Source organism: Syngnathus floridae, chromosome 2 (assembly GCF_059516105.1).
Source record: "Syngnathus floridae isolate MCC-2025c chromosome 2, RoL_Sflo_1.0, whole genome shotgun sequence".
Classification (NCBI taxonomy): Eukaryota; Metazoa; Chordata; class Actinopteri; order Syngnathiformes; family Syngnathidae; genus Syngnathus; species Syngnathus floridae.
Genome location: NC_142414.1, coordinates 27,795,159 through 27,811,885, shown reverse-complemented (window position 1 = coordinate 27,811,885; position 16,727 = coordinate 27,795,159). Strand labels below are relative to the sequence as shown.

Below are 16,727 nucleotides of genomic sequence, written 5' to 3'. Positions count from 1 at the left end.
TACCCAACCGTACAGCCAGTACCGGCGGCCACTGCGCCCGATACGCACACTGCGCACTTAGCGTGAGGCCTCGCGTGACCTCATCATTCTGTCACGTGTATTAACTTGTCTCGACGAGTAGCGCCGTATGGCTCGCAGCAGCGTGTCGTCGAAGAGTAGACTCGTAGCCGCAAAGATGTCGCAGTATTTGAAATCAGGTCATGGAAAAAGAAAGAGGTTGTCAGGAATGAGTTGAGCCAGGGCAACCAAATGCAGCTTGAACCAGGGTTTATTGAAGGGAAAGGGAGTTGGAAGGGAGGCAGGTGGGGAACCGAAGACACAAACAGGAGATAGACTCACGGCCAGCAAACAGACAGACCGACCGACAGAAGTCCACTTAGACAAGGCTAAAATTCTGACCGTGAGCCTCCAGACAGACCGGGGGGAAACCAGACGACAGGGACGGAACAGAACAGTCGACACCGACAGGGAGAAACAGACGGGCAGTGCTTAAATACACAAGGTAACAGAGGAAGCAGGTGACAGACATTACAGTAACCAAAGGGGTGTGGCTGAGGGAAGTTGCCGGCCGAGAGTGCTCTGGCACGGGCGTGACAGAGGTGTCTTCATGACAATGTGCTAAGACAACAGCAGTCAGGTAAGCAAGGCAACGTCAGCCCTCCCATGAACATATTTTCGCGTAGGGCCCCCTGGAGGTCTGAACCAGCTCTGCGTACAGCTCCGTCATACTGTAGTCACAAATTAGTCACAAGAAAGCAGTTGTGACCTTTGCTTCCATTGAGTTGAATCGGTACCTCTACTTTTACCTCTGTATTTTTATACAGGCTGTAGTTATAGTATGGGAGTTGTTTGCTATAGTGGAGGGGCGTGCGTGCGTGCGTGCGTGCGTGCGTGAGAGCGCGCTTGTGACATCAGAGTATTGTGCTTTCAGTATCCACGACGCCCTCTAGCCCAGCTCACGCAAGTGCGGTCGGTACATCTCAAGGAAGCTTCCTTGCACGTGCAGCGATGTCGAGCCCGCCGCCGCCGCCGCTGCACGCGAGTTGGGTGACGCGCACCTAGTGCTGCCGATGCCGCTGCAGCAGAGGGGGAGTAGCCGGGACCAAGTCGAGCGATGGCGTTTGCCATGCTGTGTCCGGTGGCCGAGCGCTTCTATTCCGACCTGAGCGTCGCGTCAGAGGACGACGACCGCTGCAGCGAGAGCGACGACAGCTCCTCCGAGCGGCTCTACGGCGACAAACGAGCGAGGACTGCGCGCAAAGCCGGGGGCGTGATGGTCGTGAAGCAGCAGCAGCAGCAGCAGCAGCGCAGCGCGGCCAACGCCAGGGAGCGCGGCCGGACCCAGAGCGTCAACAGCGCTTTCACGGCCCTCAGGACCCTCATCCCCACCGAGCCAGTGGACAGGAAGCTCTCGAAGATCGAGACGCTACGCCTGGCCTCCAGCTACATTTCCCACTTGGCCAACGTGCTTCTCGTCGGGGGGGACAGCTGCGCCGATGGAGGAGGGCAGCCGTGCTTCGACGCGCTCCACGCACAGGCTGGAGACAAGGCAAGCAAGCAGCCCAGGACCATCTGCACTTTCTGCTTGAGCAACCAGAGGAAAGGGGTAAGGATAACCAACTTGGGCATGCCGCTCAAGCAGATGAATTGAATGAAAGCCAGCCAGCCAGCCAGCCAGCCAGCCAGCCAGCCAGCCAGCCAGCCAGCCAGCCAGCCAGCCAATTTGGGTAGCAAGGAGAGCTTTTCTCGAATTAGACTATGAAAGTTTCATAAATGAGGAGAAGCGATTCTAAGTACACACACATACCCACACACGCACACACACGCACGCACGCACACACACATACACACGCACACACACACACACACACACACACACACACACATGCGCTTATCCTGATGTAGAATTGCTCTTTCCCTATGACGCAAACATAAAGGAGAAGAAATGAGAACAAAGAACACATTTAATGATCGATCATGAGGATGCCATGATTGCACTGTGCATAAACTCCCTGTTTGTAGTGTTTTGGATATTCTTACGGGATATCAAATAGGTTGCGTTTTCCTGATACTATTTTGTAGTATAGGCTCAACTCAATGTGTTTCTTCTCCACCCAAGGCGGGCGGCTAGTCTTTAAAGATGTGCAGACTGGGCCCACTGCGACTCAGACGCTGAGTGAAGGAAGTGGCGGCACGGAAGGATTTGCCACCTGAAAACCCTCAAGAGACTTTCTCAGGGAAGAGTTAGAGCTGCACACGCACGGACGCACGCACTCACGCATTCACGCACTCACGCACTCACGCACGTACAGCCCCACACCAGAGTATTTATGCTTGAGCGAGAAATGTAAAAAGATGCCCCTGAGGATGCAGACATTTGTCTGAGACTTGTGAATGTTTGTCCTTCTGTGTTTGCAAACAAATTGCCATAAAGTTGATTTGATGACAAACGGACTGGGATTTTATTGAGCAACACTGGCCAAGGACAGAGCTCATACATGTCTGCCTAAGCGTGATGCCTCATCCCTGGCTTAGAGTTGACGTTTTCTAAAGGGTAAAATGCAGAGCGGCATGCACTGGAATGAAATGTGCACGGTGTTGTCGACTTTTCTAATTCAGAAAAGGCCACAGGATGATAGCTGAACTATGTAGAATGGTGGTGGTGGGGGGGGAGTCCTTTGGATGCGCCACGTCAAAATCCCGCTCCCGTCTGAGCCGAGCAGCGATCCCGTTGGCACAGTTAGCCGTCCTTTGTCTGCAGCGCTTGTACGCAGGCCGCGTGATGTGACGTGACGTCACGTGACGAGGCAGCCGCGAATAATGACTTCAATCTGAGTGTGTGGGTGTGTGTGAGTGTGTGTGTGTGTGTGCGTGCGTGCGTGCGCGCGCGCGTGTGTGTGTGCGTGTGCGTGTGTGTGCATGCGTGCGTGCGTGCGTGCGTGCGTGCGTGCGTGTTGTTTGTGACAACAAATGATCTCACAGCCAGCAGGCAGGCTTGCCACTGAGCTGCCGTTTACCAAGCGAGCAAGAAGCAGAGTTGGTGTGAGGTTTCCGCTGTCATTAGCCTTTGTGTGCTTATTTTCTTTTCTTCTCAATCTGCCGGGTTTTTTTTCTTCTTCTTTGAAGTCTGCTACGGATTAGTCACGGCAAATAGCGGCTCACATTCCGGTCGGACCCCCAAACGCAGCTGTCGGTATGCCGAAGGGATAAATCACTGCTGTGGGGTCACTGCTGAGAGGTCAAAAGCGAAAGCCCGTTTCGGCGGGCAGATGACGGACAGCGACCCGATCGGATGGGATGGGGGTGGGGGTGGACGGTGTGTGTGTGGGGGGGGGGGGGGGGGGGGGGGGTCGAAGCAGGCTCTGCTGCTCACAGGAAATCCGAAGGATGAAATTACAGAACAATACAGATAAACCCGAGCGTTTTGTTCTCGAGCAGACCATCCAGCAATTGCAATTTTCCTTCATCCAATGAAGCAAAAGCTGCCGAAAGAAGAAGTGGGTGTTTTTGAGCGGCATTTCCCTTGCTTTTCTGACTCGTGAGTGTTAGGCAAGTCGCCCGCCATGCAGCGTGGGATTTAAGAAGCGCTGGCTGCCGCCGATACACTTGTGCGCTCGCTCCATCATAGGGCCATAAATCCGTCATCCGTAAACATTCGCAGGAGCCTTCATGGGAAAGCGGGAGCAATTTGGGTGTCTCATGTCAGCGTGCAGAGCAAACAGTCAGCGGATTTCCTCAATCAGAGGCTTGCGAGCGTGCGCCCAACAAGCTCACTGACAGAAACACGCTGGGGGGGGACTTGCGCGAGCAGGCTAACCATCTCCGGGCGCGCGCTACACATTTCCAGCGCGTCTGTGACACAACAGGCACGCGCATGCGCGCTGGCCCGGATTTCCGCCGTCACTCAATGAGGCTTGCGAGACTCAAGCACTGCAGGTTTGATGTCATCTTCTGAGTTTGTTTGCTTTTGATTTGGACTTGGCTTGGTTTTTTCTTGTCCTTTTTGTCAATGTTCCGTTTTCCTTGTCTCGCTAGAAGTGTTGTCGTACGCCCCGCCCCTTACGTCTTGCAATTTGCTCACTTGCGCCTTGTCCAGGTGTTCCTCGTTCCCTGGTCTCGTTTGTTGCTATTTAGTTGCCCCCGTTCTGTTGCCAGAAGATGAACATGTTTACTTTGTGAGCTGCATGTAGGTGGAGCAAAGCGGTGGCGGTGTTTGATTACTCGACACAAACCTCCAAGGAGGAAGTGGCCAATAACGGCTCATTTCCACTCACGCTTTGCAAAAACGTTTGTGCAGCCTTGCGCCGCTGGCTGCTGCTGCTGCACAAGGAGGTATTGCTTTATGCGGAAGGAGCGTTTCGTTCTTTTCTCTTCTACATGAAGCCCCGTAGCTATTAATAACCAGGAATTGACCTCTTTTGTCAACAAGAGTGACACCTACAAATAATATGCTTGAGGAGGCACAATGGGGAGTTCCCTGGGATTGAAAACAGGATATCTGTGTGCGCGCGCGCGCGATTGCCCGTATGTGCGCAAGTGTCCGTATGTGCGCAAGTGTGTTTGTAAATGTCCCACTCTACTAACGGTGTCCGCTTGGGAGTACAAATTCAAAGAGAAATCATTCATTTTACCATCCATCCATCCATCTTCTTCCGCTTATCCGGGGTCGGGTCGCGTCATTTGACCAATTTGTTCCAAATCCAAGGAGCTCACGAATACCAAAGAATCACCCCGAGTGGCCCTCTGCATTTGATCAACTTCCTGTTCTTATTTCACATTGTGCAAAATATTCGCGGCACATAGCCGGGATGCAGCTACATCATGCATGGAATGGAACAGCCATTTTATTTTATTTTATTTTATTTTAAAAAGAAGGACATTTATAAGTGGGCCCAAACTTTGGCACGGTAGCGCACGCGTACTCAGATGTTGACCTCGAGCGGGGCTGTCAAACTCCGGCCCGCGGCCTAATTGTATTTATATAATTCTTATATATTAAATTATTATTTATATAATTGTATATATAAACTAAAAACTTCTAAGCCTGTGGTGAGGACTGTCAGGAAGTGGACAGTGGAGTCAAGGCAGGACCTCCAAGCCTGCTTTGACTGCACCGATTGGAGAGTTTTTGAAGCTGCAAATTCAGACTTGCATGAACTCACTGACACTGTCACATCATACATCAGTTTTTGTGAGGATCTGTGTGTGCAGACTAAGACCTTCTGCACGTACAACAACGACAAACCTTGGTTTACACCGAACCTTAGGAGGCTGCGCAAAGTCAAGGAGGAGGCCTACAGGAGCGGCGACCGGGACCTGTTCAAGCAGACCAGAAACACACTGAACCGAGAGGTCAGGAAAGCCAGGAGGTGTTACGGGGAGAGCCTGGAGAGACACCTCTCTGCCAATCCTGATCCCTCAACAGTGTGGAAAGGCCTGCAGAGCATCACGGGCTTCAAGAAACGAACCCCCCGTCCTGTGGAGAGCCCAAGGCTCGCTAACCAGCTAAACAGGTTCTACTGCAGGTTTGATCGGTCCTCCCACACAACGGGACCTCCTGCAGCACAATCCACATACTCACCTCCCCCCACAACTGCTCTGTCCACACCTCCATCACCGTGGTCACCGACTCTCTCTCTTGCAGAGGCCGCGCCCGCACTCCAGATTCGCGAGGAGGAAGTGCGCCAGATGTTCCGGAGACAAAAGATCAGGAAGGCACCGGACCCAGACGGCGCGTCACCTTCCTGCTTGAAAGTCTGCGCTGAGCAGCTGGCGCCCACCTTTGCACGGATCTTCAACCGTTCCCTGGAGCTGTGTGAGGTGCCCTCGTGCTTCAAGAGCTCCACCATCGTTCCAGTGGCCAAGAAGCCCGCCGTCACAGGTCTGAATGACTATAGACCTGTTGCACTGACATCTGTGGTCATGAAATCTTTCGAGAGGTTAGTGCTGAACCACCTGAAGGATGTCACGGGCCCCCTGCTGGACCCCCTCCAGTTTGCCTACCGGGCAAACAGGTCGGTGGATGATGCGGTCAAAATGGGACTGCACTACATCCTGCAACACCTGGACACCTCAGGAAAGTACGCCAGGATCCTGTTTGTGGACTTCAGCTTGGCGTTCAACACCATCGCTCCTGACATCCTCCAACAGAAGCTCATCCAGCTCGCGGTGCCTGCCTCCACCTGTCAGTGGATCACCAGCTTCCTGACCAACAGGAGACAGCGTGTGAGGCTGGGGAGCATCACATCTGACACCCTGACCACCAACACTGGAGCCCCTCAGGGGTGCGTCCTCTCCCCACTGCTCTTCTCCCTCTGCACCAACGATTTCTCCGCAAGTGACTCTTCCGTGAAGTTCCTGAAGTATGCAGACGACACCACTCTCATCGGACTGATCCAGAACGGTGATGAGACTGCGTACAGACAGGAGGTGGAGCGGCTGGTCCACTGGTGCAGCCAAAACTACCTGGCGAGGCCCTTCACCACTTTCACCCCTCACTATCCGCAGTAATACTATTCTCTCATCAGACAACTTCAAGTTCCTGGGAACCACAATCTCTCAGGACCTGAAATGGACCGGCCACATAGACTCTGTCCGGAAGAAGGCCCAGCAGAGGCTGTACTTCCTGAGACAGCTCAAGAGGTTCAACCTGCCGCGGGAGCTGCTGAAGACTTTCTACACTGCCATCATCCAGTCTGTCCTCTGCACCGCCATCACTGTCTGGTTTGGATCGGCCTCCAAACAAGACAAGCACAGACTGCAACGGACAATAAGGACTGCAGAAAAGATAATTGGAATCAACCTCCCATCTATCCAAGACTTGTACCTGTCCAGGACCAGGAAACGTGCAAGTAACATCTCAACAGGCCCTTCGCACCCAGGTTGCAGCCTGTTTGAACTACTCCCCTCCGGACGCCGTTATAGAGCTCTGTACACTAAAACCAGCAGACACAGAGACAGCTTCTTCCCCCAGGCTGTCGCTCTGATGAACTCACACCACTCTTAGAGTCTCAGAGTCATTACTGTGCAATAACATCCCGCTTTCCACACCTTTTTTGTCTACACTGTTTGTACTATGTGTCCTCTCTGCATCCATTGCAGCCTGGTCATCATAGAAGAGGGACCCTCCCATCTGTGGTCTCTTCTCAAGGTTTCTCATTTCCCCTAGCTGGAGTTTTGAGTTTTTCCTTGCCCTCTTGAGAGTTTAAGATCAGTTTAAGATCAGGGGGTGTTTGAGAATATCTTTCGTTCTTCACATGTCCTGAGTGTTGTTGTTAGTCACCTAAATGTTGAACAGAGGCTGTGAAGTCAAATTCCTTGTTTGGCACGCTCAAACATGGCGAATAAAAAACTCTTGAATCTCTTGAATCTTGAATCTTGAAGGAAAGTACAAAAATGGCACCCCTGCACGAGAGCGTCGCCTGCCCGCCCCCCAAGCCCCCCCACCGCCCCCCGGCCCTCCCAACTAGCTTCTGCTTCAGGAAGCAGCCTTTTTTTCAGCTCCACAAGTCGTCGCCGCCGCCGCGTCAGATCGCTCCCTTGGAGGAAGGCTAAAATCATGAGCCGGCTGTCGCTGTTGGTGAAGGTGAGCCCGGGGTCATTTGGCAATCAGCGTTTGGAACCGAACAGCTGATCTAAGCCGAGCCGGCCTTGCGAGCAGGTGGCGGCCGCGTGTTGCGTCGCCCGCAGTCAGGCAAACGTCACTGTCGAGTGCCGCAAAGATGTCGGCTTGAGCTGTCTGTGTGCGGATGGCGCCGATTTCCTCTTCCTGTCTTGGTACAAGGTTAGTGAAGCTTTTCAGCCTCCGGCAACGTGACCTATGATGCACCGGCGCTTCTCCAAACGGACAGATGAGTGGGCAGGAAAGGACTTTTATCATCAAGGTGGACGGGAGCTGGCGCCAGACCAAGGCCAACCGTTCTCAGCGAGCCACCTTTGGAAAGAACCACAGTCTGCACCTGCCTGCCGTCACGCCCCGGGACTCTGGTACCTACGAGTGCGTTATCACCGCAAAGGTAGGCGGTCAAAGCAAAGACTGCACTGTCCACCTTTGGGTTCAAGGTAAGTAACGGCGTGCTCCCTGACCCGCACTGTACACGTGATATCACATTGAGAGAGAGATTCTTGCAAACCATACCTCTTCCGTTGCCCTTTTCCCCACCTGATTTAAGATTGCGGGGCCACAGCAGCAACGACGACAAGCGCACTTAACGGCAATCGACATGAGGAGGCGCTGCCGCTGCCAGTCACGTGGACCGCTCTGGGCTGCTTGGCGGTTGCCTTGGTCAAAGCGCTCGTGTCCTGCATAAGCATCGGGGTAAAGAAAGTCCCTTTGGCACATAGCACCCTCCGCCGGCAACCAAAATATCAGCCGGCAAACAGTTAGCGTGCCGCTGCGCGTCTGCGGGTCATTGCAAAAGGGAGGGAAAGCTGCAAATCCATGGACCCGACCAGCCGAGGAGTCTGCATGCTCACATTTTGCCCGCTTTGCTCACAGGGGTGGGTGAATGCCCTCGGCCCAAAATCGAGCCTCGCACTACTGCGCGTGACGCGCTTTTGCTGTTTTTGTCCGCGTAGGTGCTGAAAGTGCTTGTCTGTGCACAAGGAGAGCTGCTGTCTGCTGCCGCCGTCTGCTGTCGCCGTAGCCGCCTGGGTCCATCCGCGTGACAGAAAGCGGGCGGGGTGCTCGGCACTGTCGTCCGTGTGCTGATTTTGGACTTTTGTCGCCCGTTCATTGCGCAGGTCTTTGGAGCTCGCTGTAGGTGATCTCCCGGAGACGTGAGCACCGCCAGGACTTGATTGGGATGTTGGAATTTTCCACCAATGTTGTCCGATTGAAAGTTGGGAAATTGAACCAGATTTGTCCAAATAAATTGTTGCCCATTGCCTATCATGCCACGTTCTGCTGACTTTTTCATTTATTTATACAGCCCTTAATCACAAAAAGAGCTTTACCGTGACACATGAATCAGTTTCCTAGAATTAGCTCCGCCTTTCAAAAAGGTCGCCGATCTTCGACATTGCGTGTAAAACGTGCGGCCGCTTGCGCTCTTGTGTGCAAAGAAGGACGAGTCAAGTCCAACAGAAGAGGTCGGGTCTTGGTTTGTCGCCGCCTCTCTCCGATTCGCCACAGATGGCATCCTCTCGTCCCGCTCTATTTGAAAAGGTCAAGTGTTGGAGCTTTGGGCTGCTTTGGAGTCGCATCAGTTGGTGGGCCAGGCCATTGTTGAAAAATGAGAGTCTGAGCTCTGAAATGCAACCGCAGACTGCAGTTTGATGCCAAAATCAACACGACGAGCGTGAATCGCACGCCGTTTACTCAAAACTAGCTCCAATGCATTTTTGTCTTGGGAAAAAGAAAATCCTTTGCTCAGTCCCAAGCCACTACGCAAAATGCCACGGATGGGCTAGCAAATAGAGTCTACGTGGCCATCTTTGGACACTTGAAGTGGCACAGACACAGTATATAGCAAAGCTCACAGGCAGACTGACTTTACAAACTCACGTTGCTTTTGAGCAGTTCGTGTTAGGGTTAGTGTATGTGTGTATGTGTGTGTGTGTGTGTTTGTGTGTTTGTGTGTGTGCACGCGCGTGCGCACGAGTGCGTGTGCGTGTCTGTGTGTGTGTGTGTGTGTGCATGACTGGATTGTACTGCCCCCCAGTGGCCAATTGTGCACAGCAGGTGCAGCTGCAATCAGTTTATTATGGTGCATCGACTATTTGGTTGTTGGAGAATTTCAGGCCACAGCTGCTCTCTCGGCATGACATGACTCTTTTTGCAGGTCAGGGGCTCCAAAGATTCAGCATGCAAGACACCCCCCCCCCCCCCCCCCCCCCCCCCCCCCCCCCCCCCCCCCCCCCCCCCAGTTGAAAGTGGGAGAGGCCTACTTTGGGAAATCCCAGCGTCCCGCTTAACTATTTGACACCTGCGTACGACAAGTTAACCTGTGGCCGAGCGGGTGGTTAATCTTCTCCGCGGGCTTGCAGAGGCTTTAAAGGGCCGCACGCCAGCTCGCTCTCTGCCACTTCGGAGCAAACTTCGACGCCAGAAGGCAAAGATGTCTGTTGTGGCCAAGAAGTTGTGGTGTGTTCACAAAGCGCTGGTGCTCTTCATCGCGCCACTGCTTTTTTCGCCTTTACTTGTGACCTTGCCAGAAAAGGTGAGTGAGTGAGTGAGTGAGTGAGTGAGTGAGTGAGTGAGTGAGTGAGTGAGTGAGTGAGTGAGTGAGTGAGTGAGCGAGTGAGCGAGTGAGCGAGTGCATGAATGACCACATGAATGAGCGCGAGTGAGCGTGTGAGTGCGTGAGTGAGCGCGTGAGCAAGTGAGTGAGTGAAAGCGTGAGAGAGTGCATGAGTGAAGGAGTGAGCGATTGAGCAAGCGAGTGAGCGAGTGAGCGAGTGAGCGCGTGAGTGAAGGAGTGAGCGAGTGAGTGAATGAGCGAGAGAGGGTGGGAGTGAGCGATAGAGTGAGCGAGCGATTGAGTGAGCGAGTGAGCGAGTGAGCGAGTGAGCGAGCGAGTGAGTGAGCGAGTGAGTGAGTGAGCGAGTGAGTGAGTGAGCGAGTGAGTGAGTGAGCGAGTGAGTGAGTGAGTGAGTGAGTGAGTGAGTGAGTGAGTGAGTGAGTGAGTGAGTGAGTGAGTGAGTGAGTGAGTGAGTGAGTGAGTGAGTGAGTGAGTGAGTGATCGAGTGAGTAAGTGGTCAAGCAAGCGAGCGAGGGAGCAGTACGTATACCACTACTTTTGTTGGCCTGCTTCCAAACTGTTGACCTTTGCTCCTCATGAATGCGCATTTTCTCGCACGGCCGGTTGACTTGTTTGGTCTTGTGATGTTTAGGAAGGAAGATGTCTTTATGTGGTGGTGCTGATGGCCACCTTTTGGTGCTCGGAGGCCCTCCCGCTGGCCGTCACCGCCATGCTACCCATCTGCTTCTTTCCCACGCTGGGGATCATCCCGTCCCAAAAACTCTGCCCTCAGTACTTCCTGGAAACCAACTTCCTCTTCTTAAGCGGCCTGGTGCTGGCGTCCTCCATTGAGGAGTGGGGCCTCCATCGCAGAATAGCGCTGAAGGTCCTCACCGTCGTGGGGGTCAAACCAGCCTGGTGAGAGAACACAGTATTTGGCGCCAGCCGTCTCCCACTTCCACGTATTTAGCCCCGAGTCACAAGTGCGCCTTTGGAGATTGCGAAGAGTGTGTCATCATCATCATCATCATTGGTTTAAAGTCCGTTTTCCAGGCGCTGCTGGGTTGGACTGGGTTCTTGATATGGCTTTCTTCCACCGGGAACGGTCCATGGCCATCTCGTGGTTGATGCCGAGTGCCTTGTGGTGTGTGCGGCGGGAAAATTCCCTACCCCGCTGGCCATGGCGCAGCCAGAAACGGGCCCAGATGTATCCTTTGAGACACTTTAGGACAGACATTTTTGTGTGGTGGGCTGCCTTGGCTCAAGACAGGCAGAGATAGGCGATCCTGGCAAAATGCTGCTGAGAAAAATCGGGTCCAGCGCGACAAGAAGGAAGCGTTGGGGGAGAGCAAAAAAAAATCCTCTATCCAAAGACCGCTTTCATTCTGTTGAGTTGAACACAGCGCCATTCTTCTGTTGTAAGCAACGCGTGCCTTCCGCATAGTAAAGCCAATCCCGGTCATGGGCCCGAGTGCAAGGTTGCCTCCGCCGATGACGGCTCGACGCTCCGCCGACGCAGCCTTTTTGGCGCTTTGATTTGCTGTTCACGCCGTCCTCTCCCTTCCCTTCCCTTCCCTTCCCTTCCCTTCCCTTCCCTTCCCTTCCCTTCCCTTCCCTTCCCTTCCCTTCCCTTCCCTTCCCTTCCCTTCCCTTCCCTTCCCTTCCCTTCCCTTCCCTTCCCTTCCCTTCCCTTCCCTTCCAGGCTGATACTGGGCATGATGACCACCTCGTCCTTCCTGTCCATGTGGTTGAGCAACACGGCCACCACGGCCATGATGCTCCCCATTGCCAACGCCATCCTGGAGACTCTCTTCGGGGATCTGGAGAGCCTGAAGCGGAAATGCACGCCGCACGCGCCAGAGGATTGCAAGCGCGACGTGGCCCGCGGTGTGTGTCATGTGACTGACCGTGACCTACGCGCTGCGTGTGTGCTATGACGGAACTTTTCAAGTCGAGAGCGAGCAGACGCATCCTTGCGTTCTGGAGAGCGAACGTACGCGCGCGGCCACCGTTTTCCTGGGCTCTCTCGAAAGCCGAGCCGAGCGGAACGATTTGCTTTGGTTGGTCGCGCGGCTCCAGAGCTTCTCCTTTAAGATAAGTTGCCGATTCCTCCCGGCCGGCGTGCTTTGCGGCAGCGAGGACTGTTGCTTCAGGGAGACGCATTTCCTCAGCGCAACCTTGTTGTTTTGGCGGCGACTGGCTCCGCTTTGGACACGCTCTGGCACAGTTGGTGTAGAAGCGGCGACCGATCGTCACGATGAGTGTGCGTGCGTTGCCCCCCGCTGATGCCGTCATCTCTGCTCTCTTTCAGGTCCGTCAATTAAGATGCGTTCTCTGCCCTCGGTGGCCTCAGAGAAGCAAAAATTGTCACTTGAGGGGTAAGTAGCGCGTCCTGTGTCTATGTAACATTCAGATTGGGGGGAAAAGTACGGAGCGTGAAACAATGATGATCCGCTCGCTCGCTCGCTTGCTCGCTCTCTCCTTCTCTCTCGGTATGCTCATTTGAAGGGCATTCGCGCAGCAATTGCCAGCGAGCGGCAGCCGCGTTGAGCTCGTGTAAATCATCCCTCCCGGTCGAGTCACCATCATGTCTCCACAAGTTCGGGCGCGGCCGCGGAGGAGAACGACGCCAGGACAGCCGAGGAGATCCGCTCCGAGTCGGAGTATCAGATGAGCGTGTGGAAAGGCTTTCTGGTGTGCATTCCTTACGCCGCCAGTATCGGAGGAACGGCCACGCTGACGGGAACCGCGCCCAACCTCATCCTGATTGGACAGCTCAAAAAGTAATTTCACCGGCTCCGGGTCCAAGATGTTCTGGCCGCTCACCACTTGATGTTCTTCAGCTATTTTCCCGAGTGCGATCTCATCAACTTTGGCTCGTGGTTTGCATTTGCCTTCCCGCTCATGTTGGTCTTCCTGCTTTTGGGATGGCTGTGGATCGCGTTCCTCCACGGGGGACTGCGCGCACGGTAAACGAGCGTTGCCATTTTTCAATGCGTGCGTGCGTGCGTGCGTACCATTGAGCTTGCTCCGTTTGCCCTTAACTCTTTGCAGCTCCAAGCAGCGGCAGAGAGCCGAAGAGGAGGCCCGAGCTCGGGCTCTGGTGGAAGAGGACTACCGGAAACTGGGACCCTTAAAGTGAGGTCCCATGTATGTCTTGGAGCTGAAGTGACATGAGCGCGGGCGGGCGAGCGACGGCTCCAACACGCTTTGCTCCCTCCGTTGCAGTTTTGCCGAGGGGGCCGTCGCCTTCTTCTTTACCGCCTATGCCGTTCTCTTGTTCACGAGGGATCCCAAATTTGTCACCGGTTGGTCTGCGCTTTTCAAGAAGGGGTAAGGAAGCCAAGCCCGGCCCAGCCCGGCGTTTGCTTGCCCGAGCGGCGCCCGAGGGTTCACATGACTTTGTTTTTCCTTCTCCGCAGCTATGTGTCGGACGCCGTCACCGGTGTGATCGTCGTGTCCGTCTTGTTTTTCTTCCCCTCGCAGAAACCTTCTCTTAGCTGGTGGTTGGACCCCAAAGGTCAGTGGTGGCAAACTTTGGTCACTCAAATACCATTGTGATTTGAGGCGGCGAGCCTGGCTACTGGGCTAAAGTCCAAAGCCAAACACGGGTGGCTCGGATGGACGGCATTGGGGCAGCCCTGGTCTCGGCCTGGAGCGGATCAATTGATTATTTCCTCCCTTTGAAATCCAAAGAAATGGGAGGCCAGTCAAAGGGGATGGCGTGGGCCCGCCGAGGTTCCTTGGTAAATACGCCAAGGAATGTTAAGAACCTAGATTAGAGCACAAGTGCCTCGGCCGTCTGGAGGCGGGACGATACGTTGGGCTGAATAATCTCTCAAAGCTCTTTGCGATGGAACGTGCACGTTGACGCTGGTGCATGCACGCACGTGCGCCAGCCGGACCCTTTGTGATGCTCAGCTGGCCAAATAAGCAGCTGGAAAGGAGGCAAACAAAAGAGTGTTCCTTTGGTTCACCTCTCCCCCAGCTTCAAACGCACCCTACGTTCCTCTCCTTTCGTGGAAGAAAGCCCAGGAGGCCGTTCCGTGGAATATCATTCTGTTGCTGGGAGGCGGGTTCGCCATGGCCCAGGCCTGTGAGGTAACGGCGCCTTCACGTCCGCTGGCGCTATTTTGCCTTCTTCCTCCGCAGCATGACCTTTGACCTCTTTGGCAGGAGTCCGGACTGGCCGCCTGGATGGGAGGCCACCTTCGCCCTTTGGCCAAGGTCCCGCCCGCTGCGGCCATGATGCTGATCACAGCTTTCGTGGCCTGTTTCACCGAGTTTGCCAGCAACACGGCCACCATCATCATCTTTTTGCCCGTTATCGCCGAACTGGTAAGTTCCCCTTTCCTTGAATTGGGGTTCGACCGCTGGGTTATTTGCGGGACTTTGGCTCGTCCGCCGTGGCAAACTTCGCCTTATGTATGTATCAGCGGTGCCGTTGTGTCCCGTTCAGCTCCTTTTAGGTCGTTTAAGTAGTACTAATACTTCCCGCCCGGCTTTCTTCAGCTTCATGACAATTGGTACGCAACGTATACGGATTGGCACCACACCGCAGTGCACCGCAGAGCACCGCAGCGCACCGCAGCGCAGCACACCGCACTGCACCGCAGCGCACCGCACCGCAGTCAGTGTGAACTGACTCACAGACTCCACAGCTTTGTTTCTCTTGCGGCGTCTGTGCGTTTGCATGCCCGCAGTGCTAATCAGATGAATATGGCGCTTTCCTGGACACACTCCACGCAGAGGCTCTCCGACTCGCCGGCCATCTCGGCGCAACTCAACTGTGACGCCGGGACGACAGTTTTAATGGAAGCAAAATATTGTCCGGCTGAAATGCTAAAACTCGGCAATGTGTTTCTTAGCATTTTCCGAAACGACAGACAAGACAAGCGTCTGTTTTGGCTCTCAAGTTGTGTCGCAACAGACACCGTGATGTTTGCCCTCTGTTAGCGATTAACCCCCGTCTGTTGTCACCAATCATTATCTGGCTCCTTTGTACCTTGCCTTCCCACCATCCACATTAGCATTGTGTTGCTGCATTCAGGTTATTCAGTGGCTCAGTTGAGTAGAAATGAGTGGAAAAGGGTGGCGAATAGGGCTGAGCCTAACGGGGCCTTCCCAAATGTGGCTGGCCATCCGAAATGTTCCTGTCTTTTTGTAGGCCTTCCACGCGAGCGTGAACCCCCTGTACTTCATGATCCCCGCCACGGTCGGGAGCTCGTACGCTTTCATGCTGCCCGTGGCCACCCCGCCCAACTCCATCGCCTTCGCCTCCGGTCACCTTCTGGTCAAAGACATGGTGAGAGTCGCTCCGCCTTGCCTGGTTTGTCCACGCCTGGCCGCTCGGTCGCTCACTCGCTTATCGTTCACGGCGCTGTAGGTGAAAACTGGCTTTGTCATGAACATCCTGGGTCTGCTGTCCGTGGCGCTGGCCATCAACACGTGGGGCCTGGCCATGTTCCAGCTGGACGCCTACCCCGACTGGGCTCGCCCTCTCAACCGCTCTGCTGCCTACACGTCAAATGCCACGCTCTGATGGCCCGACGGGAAGACAACGCCGGCGGCGGGCAGTGTTCGGCTCTTGCCGTTTGTACTTGACCCCTCCCTTTACGTATTTGCCTTAGCCCTTTTTCAAAGGTTGCGCACGGTGCGTTTAAACTGACGCCGTGGGAGCTGGACAAAAACACGCGCAAACTAATCGTCATTCATTACAAGACTGGCAAAAACAACCAAGCCCACCACATTACAAACATCGGCGCGGCCGCGCCAGCAGTCCCGAATTGCGTCCGATGGCTGAAAAGCTTTTTTGCTTTTTTATCGTTGTGCCGGCATTCGACGTCACGGCCGCCGCCAGCTGCGTCTGCTATGCACGGGGCCCAATATTTGTCATTTTTCACATGTCCTGAGTGTTGTTAGTCACCTAAATGTTGAACAGAGGCTGTGATGTACCGAAGTCAAATTCCTTGTTTGGCACGCTCAAACATGGTGAATAAAAACTCTTGAATCTTGAATAACAACCCAACAAAGCCTTTCACCCTAACCCAATTTCCCAGAGAGAGAGCAGCTAGGTGCGGTCGGAATGCTCTGGCTTTGTTAAAGCGGGCATGTTTTGAGAAAATCAGTCCCTTTTTCCTGTCTTTGTGTGTACATATTGCTCCCATCCCGTCCTCGACTGTGAAAAGAGCCAGCACGCTCGCTCATAAAGTACGTTAAGCCCTTGAGATTTTGGTCCTCCTCATCTGAGGGCACACCGCCGACAATGCAAGCCCGCCTGCCCCTCTTGGCCCATCGGTACGTGGTCCATCTGTGTCCGTTCAATCAATCAATCAATCAATCAATCAATCAATCAATCAATCAATCAATCAATCAATCAATCAATCGGCAAATGTCATTCCTGATAGGACTGTGCAACGAGAACAGCCAGCAAGCCGAGCTTTTCCCGGAGGAGCTCACTCGGCGCATTACGCCGGGCCAATCCAGTCCCAATTTGGATCGGATTCAATAAAGTGTACTTGGTCCAGCCTCCTGGTGTTGCTTTCT

At 54.1% G+C, this 16,727-nt stretch overlaps 3 protein-coding genes across 6 annotated transcripts; all 3 read left to right on the top strand.

Annotated features, from left to right (window-relative positions):
• The first annotated feature begins 51 nt into the window (after positions 1–51).
• On the top strand, positions 52–2,818 carry tcf15 (transcription factor 15). The gene is made up of 3 exons (XM_088369182.1): positions 52–637; positions 932–1,606; positions 2,120–2,818. The coding sequence occupies exons 2-3, from the start codon at positions 1,115–1,117 to the stop codon at positions 2,129–2,131; spliced, it is 504 nt and encodes a 167-aa protein (XP_088225308.1). The 5' UTR covers positions 52–637; positions 932–1,114; the 3' UTR covers positions 2,132–2,818.
• A 4,614-nt stretch (positions 2,819–7,432) lies between these two features.
• LOC148403028 (uncharacterized) lies at positions 7,433–8,893 on the top strand. 3 transcript variants are annotated; one of them, XR_015857094.1, is made up of 5 exons: positions 7,433–7,585; positions 7,661–7,783; positions 7,851–8,061; positions 8,172–8,499; positions 8,578–8,893. XR_015857094.1 is itself a non-coding variant. In XM_088368685.1 (5 exons), exons 1-5 carry the CDS (start codon positions 7,559–7,561, stop codon positions 8,764–8,766), a joined length of 531 nt encoding a protein of 176 aa, XP_088224811.1. In that variant the 5' UTR covers positions 7,433–7,558; the 3' UTR covers positions 8,767–8,893. The 3 variants fall into 3 exon arrangements, 2 of the variants coding, with proteins under 2 accessions (XP_088224811.1, XP_088224810.1); XM_088368685.1 differs by having other exon boundaries at positions 8,172–8,317; positions 8,743–8,893; XM_088368684.1 differs by having other exon boundaries at positions 8,172–8,317.
• A 1,073-nt stretch (positions 8,894–9,966) lies between these two features.
• Positions 9,967–16,709, top strand: slc13a3 (solute carrier family 13 member 3). Of its 2 annotated transcripts, XR_015857093.1 has the most exons (14): positions 9,967–10,160; positions 10,834–11,099; positions 11,884–12,068; positions 12,493–12,559; positions 12,782–12,964; positions 13,025–13,150; positions 13,236–13,319; positions 13,410–13,514; positions 13,604–13,701; positions 14,170–14,282; positions 14,358–14,519; positions 15,349–15,486; positions 15,568–16,478; positions 16,589–16,709. XR_015857093.1 is itself a non-coding variant. In XM_088368683.1 (13 exons), exons 1-13 carry the CDS (start codon positions 10,059–10,061, stop codon positions 15,721–15,723), a joined length of 1,785 nt encoding a protein of 594 aa, XP_088224809.1. In that variant the 5' UTR covers positions 9,994–10,058; the 3' UTR covers positions 15,724–16,709. The 2 variants fall into 2 exon arrangements, 1 of the variants encoding a protein (XP_088224809.1); XM_088368683.1 differs by having other exon boundaries at positions 9,994–10,160; positions 15,568–16,709.
• The last annotated feature ends 18 nt before the right edge of the window (positions 16,710–16,727 follow it).